This window comes from Chelonoidis abingdonii, chromosome 1 (assembly GCF_003597395.2).
Source record: "Chelonoidis abingdonii isolate Lonesome George chromosome 1, CheloAbing_2.0, whole genome shotgun sequence".
Classification (NCBI taxonomy): Eukaryota; Metazoa; Chordata; order Testudines; family Testudinidae; genus Chelonoidis; species Chelonoidis abingdonii.
This window is the reverse complement of record NC_133769.1, coordinates 314,302,919-314,316,579: the sequence shown is the minus strand read 5'-3', so window position 1 is coordinate 314,316,579 and position 13,661 is coordinate 314,302,919. Positions and strand designations below refer to the sequence as shown.

The window sequence follows — 13,661 nt, the reverse complement described above, 5'->3', positions numbered from 1 at the left end:
GCTGGATCTGCTGCGTGCTCAAACTGATATCCTCCAACGCATGGTGTATCTTCAGGAAGAGCAGCGCAGTAGCAGAGTGCGCTGCAGCCCCTGTATAACCTCCCTGCAAGCCCACGTCCCATATCTCCCTCACCCAGACGTGTAAGAACGTGTGGGGAAGGCTTTCTGCACCCGCCTACTCCTCCACCCCCTGGAGAGTTCAAGGAAAAGCTGTAATACGCTACAATGTGCTTAATGCCCTTCCCTTCCCCCTCCTTCCAAAGCACAGCATCCAGGGATACCTTCCTAATTCTCTGCCTTTTTTTATAGTTCCTTTGTAATAAAGAATACATCGAAAGGGGGAGGGTGGGTTGCTTACAGGGAAAAGTAGTAAGGAAAAACACATGATTTTTAACAAGATGCATAATTACTTTTAATGAACAATAAATGATTTTTAAACGAGACAGAATTTTATTTCCTTCGCCAACCTGTAATGAAAAGGGGGCGAGGGTGGGTTGCTTACACTGAATAAGTCCATCAAGTGCGGAGGGTCATCAAGAGGAAGCAAACAGAGTCACACCGTACCCTGGGCCGTGCTGAAACTCGTTTTCAAGGCTTCTCTGATGCACAGCGCTCCAGGTGTTGCTCTTCTAATCGCCCTGGTCTCTGGCTGCTCGTACTCAGCGGCCAGGTGATTTGCCTCAGCCTCCCACCCAGCCATAATGTCTCCCCCTTAGTCTCACAAAGATTGTGGAGCACACAGCAAGCAGCAATAGCAAGCGGGACAGTGGTTTGGCTGAGGTCTGAGCGAGTAGTATGATCGCCAGCGACCCTTTAAAACGGCCAAATGCACATTCTACCACCATCCGGCACTTGCTCAGCCTGTAGTTGAACAGCTCGGTGACACTGTCCAGGCTGCCAGTGTATGGCTTCATGAGCCATGGCATCAAGGGGTAGGGCTGGGTCCCCCAGGATAACTATAGGCATTTGAACATTCCAACGGTTATTTTCTGGTCTGGGAAGTAATTCCCTTGCTGCAGCCGTTTAAACAGACTAGTGCTCCTGAAGACGCGAGCGTCATGAACCCTTCTGGCCATCCCACGTGGATGTGGGTGAAACGTCCCTTGTGGTCCACCAGTGCTTGCAGCACCATTGAAAGTACCCCTTGCGGTTCACGTACTGGGTGCCCTGGTGTTCTGGGCCAAGATAGGGATATGGGTTCCATCTATGGCCCCACCACAGTTCGGAAACCCATTGCAGCAAAGCCATCCAGTATCACCTGCACATTTCCCAGAGTCACAACCTTTCATAGCAACAGCTGAACGATTGCTTTGGCTACTTGCCATCACTGCAGCCCCCCACAGTAGATTTGCTCACTCCAAATTGATTCCCGACTGACCGGTAGCTGTCTGGCGTTGCAAGCTTCCAGAGGGCTATTGCCACTCGCTTCTCCACTGTGAGGGCTGCTCTCATGTTTGTATTATGGCGTTTCAGGGCAGGGGAAAGCATGTCACAAAGTTCTAAAAAGTGCTCTTACGCATGCGAAAGTTTCGCAGCCACTGCGAATCGTCCCACACCGTAAAAACAATGCGTCCCACCAGTCTGTGCTTGTTTCCCGTGCCCAAATTCGGCGTTCAATGGGTAGAAGATGCCCCGTTTTAGCAGTAGCTCCAAAACGCTGGGGCCAGCGGTTATGGAGAATTCTGCCTCCATCTCGTCATCGCTGTCCTCGCCGCTCAGCAATAGCTGCCTCCTCCTCTCCTCCTGTCTTTGCAGTTCATTGTTCAGTATAGTCAGCACGAAGTACGCGAGGTGTTGACAATGGTCAGGATACCGTTTGTGATCTCAGGGTCCATGATTGCTGTGCTATGTGTTTGCTCAAGCACTCGGGGAAAAAGGCGCCAAAGGGTTGTCTGCTGCCTTCACAAAGGGAGGGGTGAGGCTGTACCCAGCACCACCCGGGGCAATGTTTTCTGCCCATAGGCACTGTGCTCTCAACATGGAAGTGGGAACTAATGGGATAGCTGAGGAACAGCTACCCACAGTGCACCACTCCTGAAATCGATGGTAGCTTTGGACCATGGACGCAAACAGTCGATTTCGTGATCCCACTGTGGACCCGCTAAACCGATTTTATTAGATCTGTTTTGTAATATCGGTTTAAGCTAATTCGAAATAATCGTGCAGTGTAGACGTAGCCCTAGATCCTGCAAACTCTTACAACCAGGTGTCGTCCCACTGAAGTAAGACTTAGACTCCAAAGCTCATTGAAATCAATGAATGTCTTTCCATTGACTTCAGTGGGGTTTGGATCAGAATCTAAATTTTGTGGAATAAAGGCCTAAATTAGTCATAGGTAATACAGTTCAACTATGCATAACATATTGAAAAGGAAGACTATTAATTATGTTTGTCATAGTCCAAGAAACAGAACATTGAACTTAAGCTACACAAGTTAGGTCCATAAAAATAACTTCTTGTTCTCTCTTGGAAGCCAGGGAATTTAATTTCAGAAATATAAGTTTTGGAAAACTAGAGACAGAACTGGTTGTCTCAGTATGTCTACACATTATTTGGTGCTTTTCTCTATTTTTTTTCTTTTGGTCTTCATCATGGTGTGTATGGATTCTTTTTTAATCACTGTCCGTCCAGAACCTACGTTTGAAATAAGACATTGTTTTGTGCTTGGGCAAGAAAGTAATACCCTTTCTTATCTACTGTTTAATTTTTCTTTAGATTTAGCCCTTTCATTGTATAAGGTTGAACATTTTCCTTTTTTCTAAATATCTGATATCGTTTTTTAATCTCAGCAGGTGATACATGCTACTTTCTTATCAGCCCTGAAGATGTTGGATGTTGGAAAATGGCCAATTTTTGCTCTCTGCTCTCAAGAAGAACTGAAGTTAATTCGTCAAGCCTGTGTATTTGGCAGTGCTGGTAATGAAGTGTTGTATGCAACTGAAAATGATGAGGTAATTATCAGAGAAAGTGTACATTAGTGGAATATTATTTGATAACTATTTGATTCATTATTAATTCAGGATAGATTAGCAGTGAAGCCAGAATTATGATAATAGACCCTGGAGAAGTATCATACATTAATTATTGAATAAAGAAAGTTTAGGATGGATTATTTTTCATTTAAATGGTAAATGTCACAGTGTAATAAATAACTTGCTACATTAACAATAAGATTTTATAACAGGTGTTTGTGCTTGGCACCAACTGCAGTGGCTGTTTGGGAACAGGCGACATTCAGAGCACTATTGAACCACAGAGATTAGATACTTTATGTGGCAAAAAGATAGCCTGTCTGAGCTATGGAAGTGGTCCTCATGTTGTTATTACTACTGCAGGTAATGTGTGATGAGAATATTGTATTTTTAAAATGTGTGCCTTCTTCAGCGGGCCTGATAATTTGTGAGAGACCTGAGTTGTGAGAGTGAAATGGACAATCCTGCTTCTTAGACTGATATAGTATTAATGAAAATGCAAGGGTATAGATTCTGTGGAAGGATTAATAATTATTCTGTAGTTCATATCTAAATAGCTATCTGATGAAGTGGTACATCAAACATTTGTTTAACCTTCCTGATAGGATGCTATGGCTCCCAAAACACTTCAAAACGTACTTTTCAAGGATACAAAGTGGAAATGCATATTTCAAGAATACTACTACTACTACTGTGTTCTTAATAGTATTATTTATTAATAAATAGTGACAGTGTCATCTGAGGAACTCCAAAGTGCTTTTCAGAGAATGGAAAGTATCATTATTCTGCTTTTGATGAGAAAACCAAGGCACAGAGACACTTTACTTGACCAGGTCCAGAAGTGGCAGAACTAGGAACTGAATTCAGGTCTCATCTGACTCCCATTCCTATGTCCTCTCTTCTGGACCACACTACCTCCTCTCACTTTCTTTTAAAGTGATTCTCTTGGTATTGCCCTTTTAGACATTTATTGAACACTGGGAGAATAATAGCATTCTTGTGTACACAGGACTAATAGCCTAGGGGGCATATAAATACTTAGATAGGAAGTGTGCACCATTGTTGAACTTGACTTTTTCATTTTCTGTCATCTTGTGATGAATCGTCATTAGATAAGTAGGTGTTTTAAAGTTGATTTTTCACACTTTTATTATAGAAGGAGAAGTGTACACATGGGGCCATAATGCTTATAGTCAACTGGGCAATGGTACAACAAATCATGGTTTAGTTCCCTGTCAAGTCTCTACTAACTTGGTAAACAAGAAAGTAATTGAAGTCGCCTGTGGCTCTCACCATTCCATGGTGTTAACATCTGATGGAGAGGTGAGAATACTTAGCATAAATCTGCATAACCCGTGTTTTTCCTTTGTATGGAATTTATATAGGATGCCAGAAATAGAAAAACATACAATGCCTAGCACAATGGGACCTGGCCTGGCTGTCCTCTAGGTGCTGCTATGATATAAATATTTAATAATAATAATTGGAAGATCTGAGGTCTATCAATGTTTGTCCACCTACAATTGCAGGAAGTTACTTATGAGATAGCTGATCTTAATGCAAGAATAGCACTTGGTATTGCAAAGGATGGCTAAAAATATCTGTGACCTCTCCCACTATGCCCTGCTGTGAAAATTTGTTCACATCATTAAATTTGGCAGTAAATTAAGCTCCTTGCATATGTGGAAGGATCACCACAGTTAAATATCTAAATCCATTGAGGTACAAAGTATTGTCCTGTTACACTATGAGATATTGTTGGTGTCCAATTACTTGTCCTATTTTGTTTTCTTCCAGTAACTCTGTAGACAAGGAATCACAAATATACCCCACAAGATGCATTATCTTTGATAGTAGGGAAGGATTTCTTCTTGTTTTTTTTAGCTAGTCGAGCATTAGAAATTAGAGTTGAAAGGAGTGACAGATTTCTGGAAGAAAATAAAAAAGGAAACAAACATTTCTGTGTCTTTCCTAGATGCACAGAAAATAATTGCTGCAGTCCTGTAATCCACATATGTTTAGAATGTATTTTTTTTTAATATGTGCAGTTTATATAACTTGGACATTTGGTTAAAGTAATATGTTATAGTCTTATTCTGTTAATGACTCTTCTATAACAGGTGTATGCATGGGGTTATAATAATTCAGGACAGGTTGGATCTGGTTCAACAGCTAATCAGCCAATTCCTCGAAGAGTTACCAGCTGCCTACAAAATAAGATAGCTGTTAATATAGCTTGTGGACAGATGTGTTCAATGGCTGTTGTAGAAAATGGGGAGGTAAGAATGTTCTTAAAGTTAATTTTTCTGACTGAATTTTATTTTATTCAGCATTATTGGCTACAAATTGTTGATAGTATCTACCTTTGCAAGCACTATCACAGTTAAAACTGCTGAGAAAAGTAATATTAATCTGTAACTTCCAAAATCTGGTAATCTGTACTGTTATAAGAAAGTTTTCATCAAATTGTCGTACTTGTTCCCACTGTCCGCACCACACACATAAACATATCATCTGAGAGATACTTTACCCAAATTACCTAAATTTACCCCTTTCAGAACAAATCTCTGCAGTAAACGGAAAAGAATTCATTTAAGGTTAATTAATTACATTCTTTTAAGAATAAATATTTGAATGCAACATTAATTTTTAAGACTCTAATCCAGTGGTTCCCTAATTTTTTAAGGTGACCCACCAGCTGTATTTTGTCTTTTTTTTTGCAATCTTTGCAATCCACATTATATAAATGCACCCTCCACCTAGCACCGCAACCCTAAAACTGATGTGCAGGAGGAGCCGCAGGGATATGGGAGTTGGAAAGTAAGCCTGCAGTGGTGGCTCCTGTCCCACGGGGCTGGGCATGACTCCTCACTCCTGAAACATGGGGTCTCAGCGCCACTCAGTTTGGTCTGGCCACCTATCCATCATGACAGAGGGGTGGCTTGGCCTAATTTGAGTGAGTGACATTGCAAACTATGTGCTAGGATGCAATCCTTGGAGCTATTTAAAAAAACTGATAGACTTATTGCCTGGACAGGTTTATTTCCTGGAGGCATTTCTGCTGTTACCTTTCATAATTTTCCCATTTCAGCTATTCAGATAATGAACATTCTGCAAGTAAGTCAGCATACACCATTCAGAAATCCATACAGAGTCATCTGATAACCATCCAGCATATTTTCTATCTTAAGAACTTGTGCGGCTGAGCTTTCATATGGCTCTTTTTTCCCCTGTTACTCCTGTTGCTTGTACAGTTGAGACCTAGTTCTCCCAGTTATACCTTCCATTCGATTACTAGAGAGTATGTATAGTGTCCCTTTGTCAATCAAATGGTTCATTGCTTCCTCACCTGGAGGTGTTACAAGAAGCAATTCTTTGGGCCATAGGGAGAAATATATCAGGCCTGGCTCTTTCTGAAGCAACTCTCAACCATGTGCTACTTTTCACAGCAGAACAGTCAGGCGAGGGAGATTTTTTTCAAACCTCTGTCATTGCCAGATTCTTTTCTCTGTCCCACCTCCCCATAGGCTACCTCCCCACCCCCCGCCTTGGGGACTTCAGTAGCCTAACCTCTGCTTCTCTGGAGGAAAGGGGAGGAGCATTGTTCCCCCCACCCTATGGGAGAGGCCTAATGTTCCCCACAGGCTGAGTCAAGGTGAACAGAATTCCCTCTCCCACCTTGCTCAGGGTCTATTACACTTTTACAGACCATCAGTCAATCAATGATTGCAGGAAAAAGTCTCCCCTCCTTCCTGGCAACAGTTACCTTTGTCATCTCCCAAGCAGATGTCTTACACCCTACTTGGGTATTTCCTATTCTAGGATGGATGTCATAGTTTTTGCAGTATACCAGAGCTGCCGCAGTGTCCCTATTTTTGGATGGAAATACTGCATTCACCATGCTCTGTACTTCCCCCAAGTGCCTGGTAAGGGTAGGCAGAGAGCTTATTTCCCTGATATAGGCTTTATGACCAAGAGAATTCTACTTCAAATCAGTAGGTCTTATTAATCCTGCTGCTCAGGTATTTGTTTGCATACACTGAAAAAGTAACTTGATTCCTCTTGGATACTGATAGGGGAGATCCATCCTTGTCAGCTATCCTATTAGCATTTTGGCTAACACAATCTCTTGTGTTACTCCTCATTCTTTTTGCTGATACAGACTAACATGGCTACCATTCTAAAACAATCTCTTGCCACTTTGGGACTAAGAAAGGAGACCTGATTTATTCTTTCTGCTTTGAAACCACAATATCGTTCCCCCAAAAGCAAACAATATGGAATATGTTACAATATACCTGCAACCAGCATCTCAGGTCCTTCCTGGGTCTGTACAGAAATCTGCATGTAGAGTGAAGGCTTTTATACCACCTAAGTGTCACGGAGCCCCAGGCGATGCTCTGGAACTGCTCCGCACAAAGCTAGTCAGGACTTTGGGGAGCCTCCTCTCCGTTGGAGCAGACTGTCTTCAGGGCAAGAATCTCACCCAGCTTCACCTTCCTGGGTCTCTCCTTGGACCATTCAGCATATGCCCCTCCAGGCGCTTCCCACAGTGAGTCCATCCAGGTGGGGTCCTGGGGAAGCCAGAGGGTCCTGCACACACCCCAGCTTCACAGACATGACTCTTAGCCAGTCAGTAAAACAGAGGTTTATTAGGTGACAGGAACGCGGTCTAAAACAGAGCTTGTAGGTACAGAGAACAGGACCCCTCAGCTGGGTCCATTCTGGGGCCCAGCGAGGCAGACAACCCCGTCTGCCCTCACTTCCTGTTCCCAGCCAGCTCCCAATTGCCACCCCGTCCAGCCCCTCCTTTCTGGCCTGTGTCTCTTTCCCGGGCCAGGAGGTCACCTGATCCCTTTGTTCACCTTTAACTGTTCTCTTGCAGGAGGGAAGAGCCCCAGCCATTTGTTGCCATGATGCAGAGTGTTGGCCATTTATGCACACTGGAGACTTAAGAAATGCATAGGGGAATCTGAGGCACCCACACAGTATTCAGAGGAAACATTAAGGACAGTCCCATTTGATCACACCAGGTCAGATATGATGAGGATTACTGATAATCTTATTCATCATATAAAAAAGTTCTACCAATCCCAAAGGATCGGAAACATTACCTCCCAGGTTAATGACTATTCCAGATCTTACCCAACTACACGCTTACAGCCAATTCTTATTAACTAAACCAAAATTTATTAAAAAAGAAAAGAGAGAGAGTGCTGGTTAGAAGATCAGTATACATACAGACATGAGTACAATTCTTGAGATTCAGATTCATAGCAGAGATGGTGAGCTTTGTAGTTGCAAAGAGTTCTTTCATAATTAGTTCATAGGTTATAGTCCAATGTTTATATTCAGGGTGATTCCAGGTTAGGACTGGAGATCTCAATCTTGGGCTTAAGCTTCCCCTGCAAGAAGCATCAAGCAGATCTGAGATAAAAAGGATCAGGACCCAGGGGTCTTTTTATACATTTTTTCTAGCAGCTCCTTGACCATACAGTCCTGGGTGAACAATAGGCTTTTGATGTAACCTTCTGTTTCCCAAACCTCACCGGTAATTAACTACATGGATTAACATAAAGTAATTAATCTATTAAGCAGTTTATGATAAACTTTAAAGAGACATATAGACAATGACATTATTTCACCCAAGATTCATTTAAATGTTAATATTCTCTTTTGATCTCTGAATCAACAGCTGTAGTGACAGATAGCCATGTAAACAGACAGTTCCTATCATTTAACAAAATATGAGTACACACATACAATTAGTATCACCTCTAATGTCTAACAATATAGGTTTGCATTTCAAAGTTCTAGGGTGTCTACCATGGAACGGGCCTAATTACCATTCACATACTCTTCTAATGTGACTTTAAAGGTTGGCTTTGGGTTATTTAGCCTGCAAACTGCTTAACCCTTTCTGGCCATGTGTCACACTTTGTATAAGATTCGCTGCCATTATACAACAGTGGTAGCAACAATGGTTTGCACAGTCATACTTTAATCAGATAACGTCACAACTGGTTTATGCAAACCTCTCCGGCAGGGAGGGGGAGTGCTTCTCTGGAGACGTTACAACCTGAGTGGCATTGACTGATCACTGCCCACTGCTCTCAGTTCCTGGAGGAGATAGATTAACCCTTCCCATGGAAATATGTACTATACCTGGCTCACAATAACACGCAAACAATTGAATTTGAATACAATAGATCACAAAGGTATTAAATGTCACTCCCAGTGCTCTAGAGGGGGGGGTTCCAGGAACGCTGCAGGGGCTTAGGTGGAGGAGGCGGTGTGTGGCCTTCTACCCCTGCCTACCTTCTGGAGACTGACTCTTCCACTCTTTTAACTACTAGGAAACCATCACTATGGGCAAGTGGATCCTCAAAATAGTGTAAGAAGATTACTTAATATGTTTTGGTTCCATCCCTCCACCCATCCCTCCTCGTCTCTCTCAGCTCAAGGACCCCCCCCTTATGAGAGCCTACAAAAATCAGAGGTTCACAGGCCACTGAGGAGCTACCAAAGGAAGTCAAAGGCAAGGAATTTTATTCCAGCTACTTTCTGATACTGAAGAAGGATTGGGGACTTGCAGCCCATCCTGGATTTGAGACAACTCAATTCGTTCATCAGGAAGTTCAGGTTCCACATGGTGATGCTTATATCCATGTCTCTTTTCCTTTCTACCTAAGATTAATTTGGAGCACTATACTTTAACAGTATGGTCGAGAAATGCTTGTTCATCAGGCATGCAATGCATGCTACTAAACTCCAGAAAGCAATCTATTCATAAGTGCTGTGACCTCCAGTGAATAAGAATTGTCTTTTGGGCATCAGATAAAAACATATCTCCATCATCAGCATTAATTCAGTCCATACTTGAATACTTGCTACACCAGAAGCTGTTCGACCTATTGGTATCCTTGCTGAAAGTCTTTCAGCCTTCCAGTGGACAGCAGACTGAATTTATCCATGACTCAGTTAAGAGATTTATGAAGGGTACAGTGAACATCTGTCCACCAGACAAGAAACTCCCCCACCATCATGGGATTTTAATCTAGTCCTTATTCAACTTTATGAGAGCATCCTTTGAACCAATGAATGTGTTCACTGTTTCACCTGTCAATCAAGACAGTATTTGTTATAGCAATAAGAGCTGCCAGAAGTATAAGCAAACTGCAACCTTGATGGTGTCTCCACCATTCACAGTGTTCCACAAGGACAGAGTGATCTTCCACACACATTCTAAATTCCTTCCTAGCGTAATAACTGATTTCAATCTTAAGTGAATAATTAGTCTACCAATATCCTTTCCAGACCTTGTGCATTTAAGTGAGTCAGAACTCTACATCCCAGATGCTAAAAGATCAGAGGCATTCTCTTTAGGTAGTCCCTACAGCTCTTTATATCTTACAGAGAGAATAGATAAGGCTAGGCTATTTCATCTCAATGCTTGCCTAATGGTTTAGACTGTATATTAAGGAGAGCCACAAAGCCTCTGTCCCTTTTCCTGTAAAGTTTAGTACACATTCCGCTAGGGCTAAGGCAGGTTCTTTGGCATGACTTAGACATATTTCTATTATTGAAATCTGCAGAGCTGAAACAGGGAGTTCTATACACACATTTACTAAACATTGCTTTCTCTTGATTTAGCATCCAGATCTGATGCACAGATTGTTAGGGCAGTACCCAAGACACTGTTTAATTAAGACTATGTGTCCCAGCTGTGTCCTCAGTAAATGGTATTGCTTATCAAACTATCCCATGAGTGGGAAGATGTACAGAGTACTTGAAAAAGAAATGAAGGCTGCTCACCTTTAAGTGGAGTTCTTTGAGAATTGTACAGTGCATAGAACTGGACTCTACACATTCTCACTCCATGTTCCCCTTACGTCTTCCTTGAAGTCTTAATTATATTCTTGAATCTGAGGAGGCAGTGCAGGAACTGAGCTGGCTGGAAAACCACACTCTCTTGTCCTCAGAAAGTTCAGGAACAAAAATGAGAGGAGGGGAAGGAGGGGGTGCAAGAGGCAAGTGCAAGTGCAACAGGCACGGCTATGAAGCATTCTACCCAAGATCGTAAATGCATAGAGTCCATCTTTGAGACCTCTTGTTACAAGTGAGCAACTGTAATTTTCCCCTGTGGAATTTTTGTTTAGATCTCAGTGAAAGAGACTGAAAAAATCTTACACATCCATTTATGCAGGATTTACTCTTGTTTCTAATTCACGTTTGATCTTTTCCACTTTGCCTGGAAATATCTAAAAGGCTTTTAAAAAAGATGCTATAGGGACAATGCTTTTTTCTTTCTCCATAATTGGTTGCCATTTAAAATGTTTATTAATGTGCGAAAACTCATCAAACCTGCAGTTCGGTGTATAAAACATGAATGGAACACTTTTCCACTAAAGAGGTGGCAGAGTAGGGAAATATGGTTTCCCAAATGCTTTTTTGAGGTATTCAGAATAATATCCTTAATAGTTTATTCAAACTATATCACGTGTGTTTAAGACCTGCTTCTTCCATTTCAAGATATTTTTGTTTGTTTTCTTTTGGGATCGATTTTTAATCGAGAGATGAGCTCTGTGACAAAGGAAACTAGAAGCAGAATTTGCTTTGCATACCAGGGAACAGAACAGTTATTGGTAGTCCACTATGTAATAAAAATTCTAAGTATTGAACGATATATTCCTTGAAGACTTGGACTGGGCAAACAGAATACATAGGGGTAGAATTTTAGTGTACTTTATAGTGATATTGTCAACAGGAGCTGTGGGTGCGACCTGCCATATAATGTGCAAAAATGTTTTTATAAATCCCTAGACGAAGAGAGTTTCTTTGGAGGTGTCATTGCAGAGAATTGCACATTACAGCACTATAAAATAGATATTTTTTTTAAGAGAAGTGGAGAAAATACATAGTAAACTAATTTTAACATCTCAATCTTCCTTTTGTAGGTCTATGTCTGGGGTTACAATGGTAATGGCCAGCTTGGATTGGGCAGCAGTGGTAATCAGCCAACGCCTTGTAGAATAGCTGCTTTGCAAGGCATTCGTGTGCAGCGGGTATGTTTATTATGTCACTTCAAGCCCTTTATGAGCAGAAGAAATAGCATGTGGCAAATGCAGCTTCTAAAGGGAATATTCTGCACTCAAAGAAGACACGGTGTTAGTGGTTTGGTTAAAGCCCTAAACGTAATAATGAAAATATACATCTGAAAAATGAACTTTCCCCTCCACTAGACAGAAGGGTGAAAATGTAGCCCAATTGAAGTCAATCAAAGTTTTGCTGTTGGCTTCAGTGGAGCCAGGATTTCATCTGAGGAATTTTAAGGATCTTTATAATCTATATTTAGTTCCTCTTGAAAGGTAATTGGCACTCTCATCTTTCATTGACATCTATTTTTGTTTGTCAAAGCCAAAGTTTGTTGACTACCAGGCCACACTCCAAGGCTCCTCCTAGGAAGAAGAAAATGAATTTACAAGAGATAGTGCTGGAGAAATCTGTCAGTGGAGGGTTATGAGGGATTTAGGAAAGCATTCTTTTGAAGATTGGTTCCTAATTGTAACAATGGATGGATATTTTTTATCAATTGAAATAAAAATATATAGCTTTCTATCCAATTCTCATTCACAGGTGAGATCTCTCACAAGAGATAGCTTAGCTGGGAGGGGATGCTAATGGAGAAAGAGGTCCGTAGCATAATTAAGAAAAAATATTATTTCCTGCTCTCCATTATCTTTTTCTCCTTTTAAGAAAGTGTTGCTTTAATAACAAGTACTGATTTAGGTCCCAAGTATTTACAGTTAGATATAGGCCTTGATTCAACAAAGGACTTAAGTATACTTAAGTATATGTTTAACTGTAAGCACATAACTAGTCCTATAGAAGTCAGTGGGACTATTCACATGCTTAAACACTTAAGTCTTAAGCTCTTAGCTGGATGGAAGCCATAGTGTTTAATACTATAGTTAAATTGGACTATTTACAGTAGTTAGCACTATACTTGATAGCAAGCGCTTACAGCTTCAGGCCCATCGTTTCAAACTTTAATTTATGCCATGATATGAGTTTTACTGCAAAATTTGTAAAGTTCTCCTAGTTCTCTCTCACTTCACCTGCTTCTGAGGTCCACTTGTGTTTCAACGTGCCTCTATTATTTCTTCTTTTGTACATTTTTCATTAACTCTTACTGTGCTCTTAAAAGGTTATTGGCTTGTGAATTTTTTAAAAATATAAGCAGATTTTCTCACATGCATTTCTCTCACCCTCTTTCTGTTCCCAATTAGGGTGTGATCTGTGTTTGTTATTTTTGTAAGTTGTATTGCCTGTGTGTAGAGCCCTACCAAGTTCATGGTCATGTAAAATATGTTTTTTTTGTGTGGTTTTACACTGTCCAATACAGATTTCACAGGGAGACCAGGGTTTCTCAAACTGGGGGTCCTGACCGAAAAGAGAGTTACAGGGGGGTTGCAAAGTAATTTTAGGGGGGTTGCAGTATTGCCACCCTTACTTCTGTGCTGCCTTCAGAGCTGGGCAGCCGGAGAGTGGCAGCTGCTGACTGAAGGCCCAGCTCTGCAGGCAGCAGCGCAGAAGTAAGGATGACAATATCATACCATGCCATCCTTACTTCTGTGCTGCTGCTGGTGGTGGCTCTGCCTTCAAAGCTGGACTCCCAGCCAGCAGCTG

The 13,661-nt window shown here is 41.5% G+C and overlaps 1 protein-coding gene across 7 annotated transcripts in view; it reads left to right on the top strand.

Moving 5' to 3' along the window:
- Positions 1-13,661, top strand: part of LOC116829365 (RCC1 and BTB domain-containing protein 2) — an 87,111-nt gene that overhangs the window by 33,025 nt on the left and 40,425 nt on the right. For 3 of the 7 annotated variants that reach the window (XM_075061594.1, XM_075061591.1, XM_075061590.1), the window contains exons 3-7: positions 2,790-2,951; positions 3,185-3,335; positions 4,129-4,295; positions 5,093-5,251; positions 11,930-12,037. In XM_075061594.1, the coding sequence (XP_074917695.1) occupies positions 2,790-2,951; positions 3,185-3,335; positions 4,129-4,295; positions 5,093-5,251; positions 11,930-12,037 (747 nt within the window). Of the gene's footprint in view, positions 1-2,789; positions 2,952-3,184; positions 3,336-4,128; positions 4,296-5,092; positions 5,252-11,929; positions 12,038-13,661 lie in introns of those variants that run through there. The other 4 variants (XM_075061592.1, XM_075061593.1, XM_075061595.1 and 1 more) reach the window with 4 other exon arrangements.